The following is an 18,016-nucleotide window of genomic DNA, read 5'->3' on the forward strand; positions in this document are numbered from 1 at the left end:
ATAAGATCTCATAAAACATAAATTACCTTACGCAGTTGTACATTGTGACTCAGATTAATTTTAATAATGCCATTGTCTCGTTATCGCACAGTTACATTATAACAAATCATAACAGCCATTATTTGCCCAAAAATGCCCATATTGAGATTATTTAGGTTTAAAAATATCGATAATTATAACAACTTTTATTCCTTACCATGTCCAGGTATGACGATTATAACAGCCACCACTTGCCCAAAAATGCCTAAATTGAGATTATTTGGGTTTACAGATATTGGTTATTGTAACAATTTTTATTTCTCATCATGATCAGAAATAACAAAAAATATAGCACCATGACTTGCCCAGATCGCTAATTGACTGCACAAAAATTATTTTCAGCTAGCACAAAGATTTAAATTGGTAAAATTACTGATTTGTTATCAATCAATTAATAAGATTAAGTGAGATATTATTCACTTTAATTCTTAGGCTAACTGAGGAGTTCCCAGGAGATTAATATGCTCTAGATATTGACAACACGACCCACACGTAGCCATGACGATATCAAGGAAAAGCAATTCCTATGTCCAAAGGATGGGGATCGAGCGATAAAAATCACCGGCTAAGAACCAACAGATGGACTTTTTGGTAACAACAGAGATAATCTAAGTGCGAGCAAAGGACAAAGGGGGAGGATGGGCTTACATACATGACTGAGATCAACTGAACAAAGACAAGATCGGCCAGACATTCTCTCCTAATGTTACCTCTTCACTCTTCCGCATTTAAGCCTGAGGATGGATATCATTTTTATATTTCCATGCAGAGAGGATCTTGTGTGCAGACTTTGCATGGTTGCCTCAGTTGGTGTTTAGGTTGGCCGAACAGGCTGATGATGAATTTTTATTCTGAAGCTGCGAATCAATTATCAGGTGATCCTTGCTGCCATTCAATGCAGAAAGTTTTATGTGTGCAGCCTCTGTGGTTATTTTTCTTGGCTTCGGTTTACTCTGAACTGGCTCATGATGAATAATTATTCTGAAGCTCCCAAACATAGTTCAGATTATCCTGTTTTCAACCCAATACACTGTGCTATATATGTGCAGTCTCTTTATGGTTTATGTTATACACAATACACACAACCTTTACCTATACTGTTCAGATATGCTGCTTCCAGATTTAATGATATATTCAATCCCAGATCAGAACAACAGGCTCTCTGTGTTTTCTAACAACAAGAACAATTGCTTCAGCTTATTACGAATTTTTGTGCAGTGGAATTCTTGCTTCAGTTGGGGAGCTTCTGCATCTCTTCTGTCAGCACTTAAACTGGGTGTATAACATTTTTGGTAGCCTTTGTCGTATGCTATATCACGACTCTCTCTCTTACGGTTCATGTTTTGTTATTCCAGAACTGAGCCTATTTGTAATCCTGGGCTCTCTTTTTGGGTGCTTAACATTTTGTATTGTATGATGGAACTTATTTGCTGAATGAAGTTTTATTGTTTATCAAAAAAAAAAAAAAAAAAAAAAGAAAAGACTCATACTAAGAGCAATTTGAGATCTGACCCATCATCCATAAGAGAATCTCCAGTTTCTGACCTGACCCAACCATCGTAGATTTCTCTAGTTTCAGACCTGATCCATCCATCAGAGAATCTCTAGTTCCAGACCTGATCCAGTAACTAACAGAGGCAATATATTTTACCTACAGGAACCGTAAACTACTGGCACTTCTGCAATTTCTGTCCATTTCCAGCTTAAGATCACCAAATTTACTACATTTCTAACGAAAACGTACTCAAACTTAACACGATTTAATTGTAAAATGCCTAGCTAATAAAATCCATTGGTTCCACGATTGAAAAATAATGAATTTAGAAAGGATCCATTTTTCAGAAAACTCAGAAAAAGTGGAGATATTTTAACGTCCAACGCTTGGAAGCTGTAGGCATTCATAACAAGTATCACACCAACTACAAGATCAATACCCGATTAAATTATGTAGTACACAGCAAAGTTGCACATGTATCAAATAAACAACATATGTCCTGAGATCAACACTCACATTTAAGACCATTTCTCACATCATAACCAAATGTCTGAGCATTTCAAGTCTTCTGTAAAATTTTGCACCCACCCAAGCTCGGGCAGCAACACTTCCTTCTCAACCATCTCTTGAATCAACGGTCTCTTGAATCAACAGATCGGCTGCGGTTGGACTTCTGCCCCCCAAAATTTTATTTTTAAAAAAAAAAATCAAAACTGCAATATTATTTATCCCCGAGGAACCAGTGCAAACAAGTGAGTAGGCTCATACCGGAGATAGAGAATGTGATAGGCTCCTGCTTTTGCTCCTGGTAGGACTCTGCTTCCTTGGGATTTTGCTTGCTTGATTGTTCCAAGGGGGCTGCACATTACAATTCATGACAAAATGATGATGATGATAACAAAACTGAATGCTAATGTAAGACTTACAGAAGCAATTGGTGATCTGGATCTTGATCGTGATCTGCAAAAGTTCCAGAAAGAACTGAATTCAATATCCACAACATCCACTATGTTGCTTTTTCAACTGGATCCAAAAGCCTCAACGCCTCTTCCACATCAGAGTACCATATTGAAAGAAGAAAAACTCAAATAACTTTAGCAGCATAAAGAAAAAATAAATCCATTTATTATTCTTTAAATCATTGTGATCCAAAATGGAGAAGAAACTACAATGGATAGGACGCAGAAAATGGCAAGCCACGATCAAGGAACACCATAAAGAACTGCTAGCTAACAGACAAAGCAAAAACCTATGGAGAAAACAAAAGAATCTACATGTGGCATTCAAGGAATGAAGTACTTCTCTATCTGCACCCACCAAAATCCATATCCAGATCCCCGAGTGCAACTCCTAATAGTGTGGTGACCTTGGAGAAGAAATGATGAAAATCTTTCTACCACTGTTTGGTGGGTCCCATGCCACTTAGTTTCGAATATTCTGGCTCTAAAACACAACTCATCCATTCAGTCCCACTCTACTCTGATGGGTTTTAGCTACAAGCCGCATGCCACATATGGTATAAAAATCAAGCCAGGTTTCCAAGACCTCGTTTTGCAGAACAGAATGCCTCACCAACAAATAGATTGCAGGCATTTGGACAGTATCTCATCAAGTCTCTAGTATGCAATCCCCAGATCGCCGCACAAGCTCATATCTAGAAAACAAACAAGGCAGCTTTCAAAACATGCCGTAATTAGGAAGCTTCAAATGTTCTCTATCATGGAGAGACTCACACTAAAATAGAGGGGAGAACTAAACCATAATCAAATAGTTAACCACACAAAGGGGAAAAAGGAGAGAAAACAAGGAAATGCAGAAGCCTGAAAGCAAGAAACCCAAAATAAATTTAGATTCAATGCAAATCTAGAATTTTGCCTATGTTGTGAGAATTAGTTTTGCCTGTAAGATTTGAAGCATGAGGGCATGTTACAGCTACATGGTACTCATAAATACCACTATGCATTATGTCCCACAAAAAATAATCGAAAGAGATGAGATTGTATACTGGAATATCATCACCAAAAAGTTTAAGGCATGATCCAACATGATGTACTAATTTTTAGTGAATGACAATTCATGCATAATTCCAATGCAATATATTATAGCATCATAAATTTGATGAGAGGGAGGAAAGAAAACATGAATAATGTAGAGAACTAAGGAACTACCATAAACCTTTCATGTTTATTGATAAATAGGATAGAAGTAGCAGTTACGTGTTGGCTATCCAAATCTCTTCCATCCTTAATAGAGCTGATCAATTATGCAAACCCAAATTTTCGTGCATAATGAGGATCATCAAGCCATGACATGCACTTGCGTAGATTATTGAGGTATAAAAATCTGAATTCACAGGTATATCATCACATAACAGTCCTGATATCTCAACGTGATTTCCTTCTGACATGCCCAAGCAAACTGTTGTAAACTTCTTTAACCAACACCAAGAAGAAAATCCAAAAACTAGGTAAAATCTCAATTTCAACTAGCCATCCTTTCAGACAAGATACATGAAATTTGGAGGTCAGATCCACCATTTGTTATTTAATGTATCAAGAAAAGGTAATTATACCCAGTTGAAAGCATACAGAAAACAATGCACCACAGAGCCAAAATCTAGCAATAAATACCATATATACCACGCAAGAAAGCCTTAAGAGGTGAAAGTCTCCAGTCATTTTGAAGAGGCATCAACAGAAAGGTCAACATCCAAGGGCAGCAAAGAAAACCCTCAGGAAATATACGAAGAGCATCATAACAAAGTAGCAATCACCACAAGTCCACAACTCACACAGCCACACTATAATGGAAGATCTATTATTCAAAGAGTAAAAATAAACTGCAATGGAAGACATATACTCGAAGTTATATGCACCCCAATTGTACCATGTGGCACTTTTAGCTTTAAGACTTTTATCAAACTATGTACCTTCTAGTACATTTCTAAGCAAGAATGCAAATGGACCAAATCGGCCTATTACCAGCCCAGTTATGGGTGATTTGGCTCAGATCACACTGAGACTGCCCAAGGCAATAGGGTCTGGCCTGCATCAATGTCAACATTAACTAAGAATAACCCATCGGTGTTAAGACTCCTTTTTCCCTGATTGTCCTTGTCAATTCCTCTTTATATGGCAGATAATCAGTCTCCTTATCCCTCTCCAAGGGCACAAAGTATTGGAAGGTAGAAGGAAGCTAACAGCAAAATGGCTGCAAAAGCAGCAAGCAACAGCAGTAGTAACATGGTCAACGGTGTAAACAGAGCTGGTAGACAGCTATGGTGGCTGGAAAAAGATCTCTCTCTCCATACCGAGGCTCAACAGTGCCAGCCAAGTTGAACTCCAATTTAATCCAAAGGTAGTCAAGCAGGCCTATTGCCAGCCTTCAACTTGGTTCAGCTAGAGTTTGCAAGCCTCTTTGCAAGGTATTTTCTTCTGACCGCCCACATGCTACCCTCTCAAATAAGAATGGGCACCCTAATGTACATGGAATCAGTACAACCCCGAGACACACACATCAATTATTGCATTGAAGAAAATATCCACAATTAATCTTGGTAGTTGTTCCTTGCTACATTTTATCAGGTTCAGCAAAACCAGATCTAAACAAACAGGGAAGATAGGAGGCCAAAGCCATCTCAAGCAAGGCCCGTCTAGAGACCAAAAACAGGCCATCCTTCAAATATGTGGAGTTTGCGTCACAAGCTTTCATTGCCAAAATGTGTTGCCCATCTCCATGAATTAGAGCATCAATATGAACACCACCTTTCACATCACATTTTAGCTATCTCACAGTATGATCATGTATGGTCATCCATATCTTAGGTATCAGCTTCTCTTTTTTCTCTCTTAAAACAAACATCAGATAACAACTGGAAAAGCAAACTGGTCTCATTTCAACAACCAGATTTGTGATATGTATGAGTATATTGTTTGGTGAGAAAAAGGTAATAATAAGCTAAGCGGGTCATGTTATCTACCAGTCCATTTTACAGCATACTAATACCAGTCCATTTTATATTCTAGAAATACCAGCGCTATGAATTGCTCAAAAAAACGACTTGAATAACATTCCCTAAAAGTTAACGAGGTAGACTGTAGGTTTGAATTTATGTCAGTAAAACCATTGAAGAACAGATTCAAAAATTCTACAGCGTAATAATTTTTAACTATATAAGATCTATTTCACAAATCCTTTATCATACGATTTATTATCAAAATGAGATCCCTTTAACATACTTCTTTACAAAAACCATCAGGGCTATCATTTATATTATGCCTTCACATCTTCTCTCAACCCACATATAAAAAAAAAAATCATAAGAACCTCGCATCTCATTGCGTATGTCACCGTTCAATCCTCACCACCTGATCCACAATTTGTGAAAATTATACATTTCCCTTATGACTCAGATTCTAGCTCAATCATTAGAAGTTATACACATCATTCTCAGTTTCAAAGACAACCATCTTATAAAACTTATTTAAACAAGAAAAATCTAGCTTTATTAGTTTTCTATAGGGATGGCAATTGGGTCGGGTAGGCCATTAATGATACCCATCCCTAGTTTTCTAGCCATTGACTAAGCTCCTTGCTTGTTAGCAAGGCATGGAAAATTAAACCAGAAGAATTACTGTGATAATCTGTAGCTAAGATTTGGTAAGATCTAATATATCAAACGGTGTCCAGGTCCAAAATTGGTGAACCATATAACATTGTAAAAACAGAACACCCAACAAGGCTTTGACAAGTGCTTATCCATTACCTTTATTAGGTTCTTATCCCCGAAGGAAGTTATCATCCTTCCCCACTAGCATGAAGCATATAACTACTGTACAGCTAACATAAAACCTAATATGTAACTCAATTGCAAATTCTAGGCAACTTGTGTATATAACTCCTTCATACTACCTAAAGATGGTCGTGCTCCTTCACAAATCACATGCAATACATGAATCAGAAACAAGTATACAACTTAAGGTTCTTCATCTGCCCGATAACATAGAAGTTATTCTAGGATTGGCAAAAAAAATCTTGCTTAAAGCATTGCAAACTTAACCAAATGCATGATCATAACCATTAAGGACTCTCCTAACCATTTGGACTCAGCAAAACGAACCCTAAATATTTCTTCTAAGAGCTAACTCCATTTTATCGTACTGAGCTTCCACCCCAACAATATTTTTTTTTTTTTTTTGGGTAAGGCGGAGCACTCATACATGTCGAGTAACCCCAACAAATATTTTACTTGTTCTCTTGAAGTACATTCTTGACAACACTACCAGAAACAGGATGGCGGAAGCATTAAAATAGGAGTGCACCAACATTTTGGACCACAGCTTCTGATGACTCACTGTTTGCGGCTGAGAAAAGCATGAAATAACATTTAAGATGTGTGTGTGTGTGTGAGAGAGAGAGAGAGAGACTGCCAGTTCTGATAGCTCATTTTTGCAGTTAAGAAAAGCATAAAATAATAATTAAGAAACAAAAAGATAAATCTGCACATCTACAAGGTGAAATAATAAGCACAGAGAAAAGGATGGCTTAAGTATCTCAAACCCACATCCAGAAAAGCATGGACAGAAAGTAAGGTCTAAACAAATGCATACCCTGACAGAGAGCGTCCCATTGATCCTGAATGAGAGTGAGATGAAGCCGATCTTGATCGAGATCTAGAACATGAGCGAGATGCTGACCTGCCTCTCGGAGACTTGCTGCACAACAAATTCACTCAAATTTAAGGATCCTCCATTTCCAAAAACTATCCATGACCAGAAAATTTGCACCATACCTTTGGCTGCGGCTCCTGCTTCGGCTGTAACTGCGACTGTAGCTGGGGCTTCTGCTTCTGGAATTGGAATGGCTACGGCTGCTAGATAGGCTTCGTGTTGCATCATATTCCCTTACCTATATTACCAGAACAGTTTGCCTGAGAAAAGGTCTTCTGATGAGAAGGGAAAAGAGCTACAAGGGGTATGTGCGAGGGTGATACCCTTATATATGCACGAGAAAATGCATTCCGAAACTCAGAGTCATCAAGTTTCCTAATCTGCATGGAGGTTAAAGACAAATAAAATTTTAGATGTTCAGGCTTACATGTTACATAACAAACAATATAAATTTAAATGAAATTTTCAAGCTGTAGCTGAGTAGTGACCTACCGCATATTTCACATCATCATAGTTTGTATAATCCACAATGCCTGTAGTGCCTGCAAATACAGAATGGAGCAATTAATTATAAATTTGTTGCATTACAATCATTATTTCTGAAGGTAAAGACCTCTCAGCAGGTTCGCTTTATAAAAGGGCAATAGGAGGTATAGGACCGAGGATTCTTTAGTTTCGTCTATAGCAGCAAATCAATTTGATTTACAATTAAAGTTAATAAATTTTAAAGCATAAGATAACCATATTTATATTCAGAAAACTCATGTCATCTAAAAATTGGCAAGAAGTATAGTTGAAATTCAACATATAGTTTTCATTATTCAAGAGCATAAACAATCCTTGATTGTCAAACAGAATCCACATCCTGATCGGGCTGTGACTTAATTTATGCAACATAGGACACTAATACACATCACAGCAAAACAACAAAACTATAATATAAATAAGTCACTAAAAAATAAAAGGTGAAAAACAATGCAAAGCTCTAACGGCTGGATGGAACACTCTAAAGATTGAATAAAGAAATCTGAAAAGCAAGAAGTGCTGCTAATTAATTTCTATTTAGACACAAATATAAGCTTATATTCACTCTCTGCAGGCATGTCATTGTTCAGTAATAGATGTATTGGGGGAATTCATAATGATTTGTACCTGAGGATATACAAAATAACCAAGGTTTGAAAATTCAGTTTTAGTTTCAGCTGGCCAAATGAGTTTAATTTTTGCAGTCCCAATGCTTGCAGCTTTAGTTTGGCTAATCTTCATTCAAAAATTATATCAGTAAATTACCCTTAATTGAATTCTAAATTTAACATGGAACATAAACCAAGTCAAGAAAAGAAATTAGAGAACCTTTTAAAGAAAATTTACATCCTTCCGAACGTTTTGATGTATTGTTTCACACATGACACATTATATTTGGAAAAAAAATATAATGCATATCAATTAATTGCTTAATGACGATCTAACAAAAGACAATCTAAATGTCCCTCATGTTTGAGTTCTGAAAAAGCTTACCCTATGTCAGAACTTTATTCTCCTCTCATCTGCTTGGAAGGTAATGTTATGAAGAGACAAGTAGAAAGGAATGACAAGATGAGGAAAAGCTGGCATATGTAGCTCAAAAGTATATTAAGTGCAGCCCTACACATCAGTTTTGGTTGAAATCCACAGATCAGCCCTAGTTTCAAATTCGTCTGGGTCAAAAACAAATCATTTAGGGCCTGTTTGGCAGCATTTTTATTTTTTGTGTTTTTACTTTTCTACAAATTAGTGAAAAACCACACGGAGAGTGATGTTAGTTAGAGATAGCATTTTCCCAGAACTTCTGCTATGCCTTGCTTTTATTTCCACTCCTTTTTGAAAGTAGTAAATCTTTGCTTCCAAAGATTTTGCGAGCAATTTTGAAAAGCAAAAGGGATTCATTGTACATAACCAGTTTTGTTCATTTTTTCTTCCTATATTTTTGAAAACAAAAACAAAAAATAAAAGCAATACAATACAGGCCCGTAGGTTTCAGTTTCAGAGTTCAGTATGAAACTTAAAACAGCAAGCTATTACTCAACAGTCTGAATGGATGTAAAATGTGTATGTCCACCACTAATAGCCAGTGCGTTACTCTAAATGGACCCCTACCGCTCCCATTTCCACTTTGACTACTAAATTAAAATCAGACTTCTTTCAATTATGAATGCAACATTCATTTTTTTGACTGATTTTTTCATTCATGTATGATATAAAAGATGGTGTTAACCGGCCAAGTTAGTAAACTATTTTGTGTTGATACAAGAGACCTAATTCAATTCCAACCCTGATCCAAAACAAGGAAAGAAAAAGTGGGGGCCCGCATCTCCCAAAAATAAAAAAGAATTACCATTTGCTTTTATAAGAATATTTAAATTATTTATAAAGATGTCTTCCCTGGTGTCTTCAAATATAGATTTAAAGTTTTCCTCCACTCCTCTAGCACCCTATTCAAGTTTTTAAGTGGTGAACCATTGTAATCAGCACAGGGTGTACTGTACCAACCCAGTATGATATGTGGGGCTCAGCACGTCTCCACAATAGAGCAATGGCACAAGTGGTGTGCCGACTCCAACAACTTGCCATGACCCCTCTTTCACATGAAGTGAAGCAATCAATTTTGCTTCCCCTTTTTCTGGGTAGGAAGATTTAAATGCTACAGAAAATTTGATAAGTGAGCAAGCAACCAAAGCTATAGGGCACTCCAAAACTAACAAGCCAGCCATAGTCTAGCTTTCAATAAGAGTTAGAATTCACTTCATGAATGGTAGACAATGCCAACACCAATTAATATACTGTAAACCAGTTAAAGGCATGCATGCAATTATACACTCAAATAAATATTATTAAAGACGGTATAATAAAATAGGTAAAACTGCACGAAAGGTAGCTGCGGTGCTTACATTAAGATATATAGGAACTTGGAAGTCAACATTGTCAAAACATCAAGCAACAACCAATATAGGTTTCGTATCCTTATGTTCGTGCACATTATCCATATATTTATTTCTTTCCTTTGTCCCATGTCTAAAAACCTTCTTTCCTCTGTTTTCTCCTCCTATGCATTTTCCCCTCTTCTCTCCTCTTATTAGGATGCTAATGATAGAAAAAGCCCACCAGCTGATATAGATGTCAATATAGCAAGCCCAAAAATATGCCTTATGACTCGAATGAGGCACTCAAATGACATCAACATCTCTGATATAATCTGTATTTGCTTATACTGGCCCATCTCTGATATAGTTTGTATTTGCTTATACCAGCATCTTTTATGTCAAATAGATCAGTGCCAAAAGCTAAAAGGCCAAATCTACTAGAATGGAACAATCAGATTCAAGTAATGGGAACTATAGATTCATCAAAAGATAGTGAGTTTGGTTGTACTCAAACAAACTGATAAAACCCATTATGTAATTACATTCATTCAAGTCATTTAAACAAGCTTTAAAGAAAAAAAGTCAACAAACGTAACATCATTAACTTGCAACATAATCTTAACCAGCAAGTCTCATACATGGGTTTAACTTGTTCTACATCAAGAACTTGATAAAACCATCTAAAGAACGAGCATTGAATTCCAGAGGATTAATTTAAATGTTAAACTTCACATAGTTTAAGCTAATCGCATATATGGAAGTACCTTCAACTTCGAGCTATAGCAAAGGGAAAAAAGTTAAGGATTATAAGGCCACAGTCATATGGCTTGATATTTTTCCAAGAAGGTAGCTGACAGAAATATAAGGAGGCAAGACTAGCAAGCACCAATTTAAGTAAATCCCAGAAAAATTATTTTTAAAAAAAATCCATAGGAACAAAAAAGCTCATTTCACCTTGTGTTCTACTGATTAACAAAATTTATCAGTTACTCTCATATTAAACAAGGTAGTCAAAGGCAAAAGGCACCCTTAAAGCGCCTGGGGGTGTCTAGCTCCATGAGGCCGCTAGAAAAGTGCTCGCCCGAGTGAAGGCACTAAAATTGAAAAAAAAAAAAAGCAGAAAATATGATATATAAATAAATAACAACTATAGATAATTATTGTAACATGAATGACCACATAATTAACAATTTTAGCACAAAACATATATAAAGCAGTAAAATGCTCAACTAGTTCCAGATAAAGTATATGATAACAAGCCATTGACAGCTCTAAATTCATGAATAAAACAGAAAACATAACAAGCCCTAAAGTTCATCAATGAAGTCTCGTCAATAAAACAGAAAACATAAACAACCCTAAAGTGAAATCATATAAATGAAACAAAAAAGATAAATAGCCCTAAAGCCTAAAGTTCATCAATGAAATCATCAAATTCAGTTCCACTTCCATAGTTGTCATCACTTTCATCTTCTCCTCCATTAGATTTATATTCTTCAACATTTTCTTTTGTCTCATCTGAATCAGCCTCTATCTCTTCAATATTAAGAGCTGAATTTGACCCTATTTTTGACTTTACTCTTGAGTTAGCTTTTTGGGCTTGGCTTCTAGTTTTTTTTTACTTGCTTCTCCAACACTTGCTGCCCTTGCTACAGCCCCCCATGTCAATTTTTCATCCTCATCACCAAAGACTGTATCATCTTCAACCATTAAAAAAAAATCAGAGTTCACTAAGGCACTAAAGACAAGTGCCTCGCCTCACAGAAAAAGGTCCTAAAAGGCGCCAAAGGCGGGCGCTTGACTGAAGGGGCATCATCTGAAGCATCAAGGGGCGATGACCCCTTTTGGCGCCTCGTCTGAGCACCTGAGGCGCGCCTTTTGGTGCCTTTGACATCACTGATATTAAATAATTTTCTACTTTAAAAGACTAATCAAAAGACCATCAAGAGTGCAAAGTTAATTTTTTTAAAATTTTATCAAATGTTTCAGGTTGCATAAAGAAGAATCCAAGAATACTGGTAGCCAAGTATCACAAAATACCACAAGCTTCAACTTCCTTTAGAAACAAAATATGGAATGATATAATATTAGAATCACAACATAAGCTGACAACTCATGTCTAGAAACTAGACCGCATTCCCTAGATCATAAGTCATCTCTCTCTCTCAGTGTCAGCCATCATAAATCAACAAGAAAGCATTTACTTTTATAGAATATCTACATTTACTGAAAGATACATGCACGCATCCATATATCAAGTATCCAATTGTATATAGCAAGCACCAGATGCAGTCAGAAAACCTAATATTGTGCCAAATAAGAGAAACATCACCCTAACAAACCCAGCATGTAACAATTAGAATAAGAAACAGATCCAAGATATAAGTAGAAGGAGCAATTTACCTTGACGATCACGAAACACTTCGGAGAAACAAACATCACCAGCACGCCGCATGTGGTCCTAGTCATTGAGAAAACATTTAAAAGTAAGCACATTCAACATATTTGAGGAAAAATGAAAAATAAAGGGAAACTGCATTGGAAGCCTACCTTCAGGTCTTGCCATGAGGCAGAAGAAGGTAAACCAGTAACCAGCACTGCATGGTTAAATATATTAGAAAGTATAACTGAAAAAAGTGCGCATCATCCAAACAGTGTAAAAACAAGGAGCAAGTACACAACATATTTAACCACACACCGCGATATTCAGACCGCCTCAAGACACCACCACGACTGCCACTGCTGCTATAACTGCTGTAACGATCCATGGAAGACGAATAGCCTCTTCCACCACGTGCAAATTCCACCTGCATAAAAAATAAAAAAATAAAAAATAAAAAGAAGAAGAAGAAGAAGGAAGTAAGGTTACATTATAAACCAGGCAGAGAACATTCATAATGTCAATGTTTGCCAATATGATACCCGTAATCTATGACCATCAAATTTATAACCATCACGACCATGAATAGCATCTTCAGCATCACGAGCATCTTCAAACTGCAAGAAGTGGAAAATGCCATTTAGTAAATACCTAGAAATACATTTGATTCCCATGAGAAATGAATCGATGTTTATTTTCTTTTTTTCCCAACAAGGAACTCTATAAAGTGAAACTAAAACTAATGCAACTTAGATGAATGGTAGATACATCATGTATTGTGACAACAGCATGATTATTTCTGTTATCTGACACTAAGAACAGATTATGAAGAAAAGGCTGCAATAACATAAACCATGACACCAGATATTTTTATCATTATATATCAACTACATATTTCATAATGAAACAGCATTACCTCAACAAATGCATAACCTGGAGGCCTTGGAGGAATCTTCAGATCAATGTCAACAATGGGTCCATACTGCAAGAACACAGCATATCAGATAACTAGCAAATCTGAAAACCATAAAAAAATAAAAGTTAAAGAAATTATTCTCCTATTTATTTTTGTATTCATTTCAAAATGAGCATCCTTGATCCTTGGTTCAGCTTTTTCAAAGCCCTTCTCTAATGGCAATACCAAGTTACCAACAGATTTTGCCAAAAGATAATTCAAAGCAGCATGCACTTAAACCTAACCAGATCAAAGTTCATCAAGACTCTAATCTGACCATCCATATATTAGCATTCCTGAATAATGGCATCATCTATCAAAACAAGTAAGAACTATTGCATATTTTTTTAATGTGTTTGAATAATCAGATAAAAGGTCAGTGCAGATAAAGAATATAATGCGGAGGTTTTTGAGTTTCGTCTCATGGGGCACCCCACTTCACCTCATGTTACTTCTGGTAACATAAGAATCTCTTCTTTGATCCTGTCTGCAACAGTTTGTCGTTTTGGAGTCTACCTCTTATGTTGCTTTAACTTTTCCCACTTGTAAGACCTTCCTGGAAAAGGTTTGCCTTATGGCACCAAACGGTTTCTTCAAAAAAGTAAAGACTGAAGTCAACAAGGTGTCTCCCCACAATCTACTCAAACAGTCACCCTTTGGAGCATTTTCTTCAGAAAAGATTAGAAGAATTTGTTAAATTGCATATTTGGCAACTATTTGTGATCCATAATGAAATTTTAACTACTAACTACTACTATATTCTCATAAGAACAAAACTAAAAGACATGCACACAATTAATCTTTGATTTTGAGAATTTAACAAAAAAAATAATAGCAATGACTAATGTTTCATCCATAAAGAATATTTCAAACTCCAGGAAGTTGTACAGCTATATGATTTTGGGGACTCGTAAACCAGCTGACTATGTCCTTTTTTTTAATTTTATCTATTATCCCATTCAAGTGGTCAATCCGGCATGACATAACAAGCTTATGCATCAATTGTTGCTTGCAGCGTAACAAAGTACAGGGATATAATCAGGTTAGACATATTTTTTCTCCATTCTAGTTCTTAGTCACCAAAAGTGTTTTTACATGAAGGAGAATGTTGAACCCATTTGAATAAAAACTGGAACATTTTCACAGTAGATAATTGAATTAATCCTCATGATAGAACTGCACTCCTATTTTTGCAGCTTTCCTTTTCATCTGATTGTTCCACCTGAACTCAATCCAATCTTTTAAGAAAAATTAGCTTGGATCACAGTGAATTCAAGGTGGACCAAAAAGGACTTAGATTATTGTATCTCGAGAATACTTCTAATATGTTGTTGTTTTAGAAATATTTATTCTCAGTTGGAGATTTTCTCTTGTAGAAATGATTATAATAACTATAGATGTTTCACCAAGAATCCAAGCTCTAGGTGGTTATGAACCTTTCCACACATGCTTCTTGAGAGAGAGAGAGAGAGAGAGAGAGAGAGAGAAGAGGAGGAGCAGAAGATAGGAGGAGGCGGCGGCAAGATCTTACCTAGTAATACGTAATCACCAAAAACTTTCTATATCATGCAACTTGAGATGTAAAATACTCTGGATACTTTTAAACTTATATAATTATCATTAGTTGAGGTATCATAGAATATACACGTGTAGCAACGTCGATGACTTAAATTTACTTTGCAACATATCCATGAAATCACAATTTTGAACTGCGGTCAAACTTTGATAATTTTACCTATACTTTCTTTTCAATAAAAGTCAATCAACTTCAGCAGGTTCACCTCTACAACAAATAACAGCAAACATCACCCTTGTATTCCAAACTCAATACAGATTATATCTGGTATAAACATAATCCTCTGAACTTGGAAATGTCATATGCATGTCCTTGCCTAACTACCTACTCGCTTAAGAATAGCAATTTATATCTGGCAGCTAATTATCCATGGGTTACCAGCTCGGCACTTAACTTTGCTGTCATATAATGTATTAAGATAAGGGTACAGAGGCAGAGGTTGGACACTTTGATATACACTTCAGCAAAACAATCCCAAAGTCCATGGCGAGTGCCAACACTTCTTGCAGAGGGAAGCATGATACTGATGGAAGCATGGCATCTAACCATCCAAGGGACCCAGAATACTTTTGCGTAGCATCTACGCATCCAAGAGTGTTAGGCATCATATATCAAAAGCATTCAAAAATAAAGCACCAGCAATATCGAAATGGATTTTCACTGGAGGAGGGAAGAAAATAACATCAGGATAACTTAGAAATCTAAACTTATTCCTATCTGTAGTGGACGTTAAGAAGGTGATTACAGACTAGACTAAAAATTTCAAACATATGCTGCTCATTTAGTGGCATTAGTTGGCATTCTTATTCTACTTTATGACAAGATTATCATGAGATTGTAGATAATATAAGAACATGCAAAGATAACTGGTTTTCCAAGAAATGGGCTTATAAAACTGCCATCATGGAAAATATCCAGCCATCATGGAAGCCCAGTATTCAAACAGGCCTTGAATATATCAGATTTTGGCAATCCCATAATTATCCTCCAATCATACCTTACATGTTCATCACATGATACTATGGAGAGCGAATGAAAAACATGGCATGGATAACATAGATCCTTGTTCAGAAAACTAATTTCAACTTGGAAAGCCCAATTTATGGATCTAATGACATCGTTAGATTTTATCGAACAATTGCCTAATTTTGAGGCATTATTGGCAACATCCCATAATACTTTTCCAATTGCGTTTCACATGACTCTATGAAGAGAAAGTAAGAAATTGGCATGAATAACATAGATCCCTCTTCAAAAAACCTAATTTCAACTTGGCAAACCAAATTTATAGATCTCATGGCAGCATCAGATTTTACAGAACAAACAACCCTCAAAAGAAAAAATCTCAGACCTTGTAAAACAGATCTTCAACCTCTCTCTCTCGAATATCTTCCGGCAAATTTCCTACATAGAGGGTTCGGCTGGCTCGCCTGCTCATATTTCCTGCAACTGGAAAAATCAAAAGAAGATAGAAAACGAAGATTAAAAAAAAAAAAAAAATTCAGAGAACTCCTAGGATATCTTGAGAATAAGATCTCAGGTCATTAACTCATCTCAGCACAGCATTCGCCGAGATAACAGCATGCCATCATAGAATGCAAAACACTAGATGCTCATGGAAGAATGAACTAATCAAGAATAAAGATCATAAGAGACAGAAAACTCGGTTTTCTACTGGTATGACTTTAGAAGATCTTCAAACAGCGTTTAAAATCGGAACATTTAAAGAAGAAGAAGAAGACAGAGATAGAACGAAAAATTAGTGAAGAATCAAGAATACCACGAGGAAAAAGACAAATAAAAAATTATCTTTACACGGGATTGAAAGAAAGAACATCCTACCAAGCATGCAAAGTTCGTAATCTAAAAACCTATCTAATCACGAAAAATTGATCCAGGCTAAAAATCATAAACCACAGAAAAAAATCGGATCTTTACGGGAAAACCTAAAGAAGATCGGGAAAGAAAGCCGAAGTCGGGACGAAATTTTAATTTTACAAAAACATGTAGAAAAAAAATCGGAGCTTCAGATGTAACATCCCAATAGTCGAGCGCAAAACGCCGAATACAGAGATCAAAAAGGAAGCCAGCGTCCGCCGGAAACGGAGAAAGATTAGGGTGAGGAATCGAAACCCTAGGAATCTTCTTCCTAGGGTTTGGAGGAATCGGAGGGCCACAGGCGAAGGCTTACCTCGGCGTCGGAGACGAAGGGACAAGGAGAAGGGTATGACTCTTGGAGCTTCGAGGGCTCGAGCTTTGGCCGACAGTGGGAAAGGTCGAAAGAGAGAAAAGGTAATATTTATACGAGGACGTATGGTGGCAAAAGCGCGATTGTGTGCGTGGTCTCGCCGCCTTACGCGGTGGTCCCTTATCCTGAACGCCGACGCGTAGCATTGCCTGTAGGGTTATCCTGATCGTCCATCATCCCGATATGTGCATCTCTTTGATCTTGATTGTTTGATTTGATGGGATCCCGTGGAGGTGTTCGTAGTCTCAGTGAATCCATGGCAGGTCTTGCTTTTGCCCGTGGAATTGGCACTTTTATTTTAAAAAATAATATAGATTGTTTTTATAATAAATTATTATCTTTAAATTATCAATAATATTAATTATTATTTTTAATATAAATAAATAATATTACTGTAAAATTATTAAAAATTTTGATTGATATATTTGATATGATAATTAATCAATAATATAAAATTAAATTTTTAAAATACTTCTAATAATTTTGTCCTGATAAAAAGTAATGGAAGTAATATGGGTGTAATGATGATACGAAGAAATGGCGCATCGAGAGGTGTGGAAATTGCAGGCACTGAGGGGGATGGGGAGGGGCCTGATGCATATAGAGCCGTGGGGGTGAGGGGGGCCAGATGCATATGAAGCCACAGGGGTGGTAGGGACGGACGTGAAAGAGCCACGGAAGGGTGGTGTGGGATATGGTCAAAAGAGCCATGGGCAGACAAAGGGCGATGGAAGAGTGTGCACCGGAGGAGGGT

General features: G+C 36.5%; 1 protein-coding gene across 9 annotated transcripts; it reads right to left on the reverse strand.

Moving 5' to 3' along the window:
* Positions 1–1,904: 1,904 nt before the first annotated feature.
* On the reverse strand, positions 1,905–17,330 carry LOC105052521 (serine/arginine-rich splicing factor SR30). Of its 9 annotated transcripts, none has more exons than XR_012134697.1 (15): positions 16,564–16,588; positions 16,366–16,463; positions 13,400–13,465; positions 13,026–13,100; positions 12,802–12,910; positions 12,654–12,700; positions 12,507–12,564; positions 7,696–7,745; positions 7,527–7,583; positions 7,326–7,441; positions 7,144–7,248; positions 3,107–3,188; positions 2,461–2,581; positions 2,303–2,392; positions 1,905–2,207 (listed from the first exon to the last, which is right to left on the reverse strand). XR_012134697.1 is itself a non-coding variant. In XM_019853350.3 (14 exons), the coding sequence occupies exons 2-14, from the start codon at positions 16,450–16,452 to the stop codon at positions 2,166–2,168; spliced, it is 936 nt and encodes a 311-aa protein (XP_019708909.1). In that variant the 5' UTR covers positions 16,453–16,457; positions 17,206–17,330; the 3' UTR covers positions 1,905–2,165. The 9 variants fall into 9 exon arrangements, 4 of the variants coding, with proteins under 4 accessions (XP_019708909.1, XP_010931655.1, XP_073100251.1 ...); XR_012134696.1 differs by having other exon boundaries at positions 2,852–3,188; XR_012134699.1 differs by lacking the exon at positions 3,107–3,188.
* Positions 17,331–18,016: the final 686 nt, after the last annotated feature.

The sequence above is a fragment of the Elaeis guineensis genome, chromosome 10, assembly GCF_000442705.2.
Source record: "Elaeis guineensis isolate ETL-2024a chromosome 10, EG11, whole genome shotgun sequence".
NCBI lineage: Eukaryota > Viridiplantae > Streptophyta > Magnoliopsida > Arecales > Arecaceae > Elaeis > Elaeis guineensis.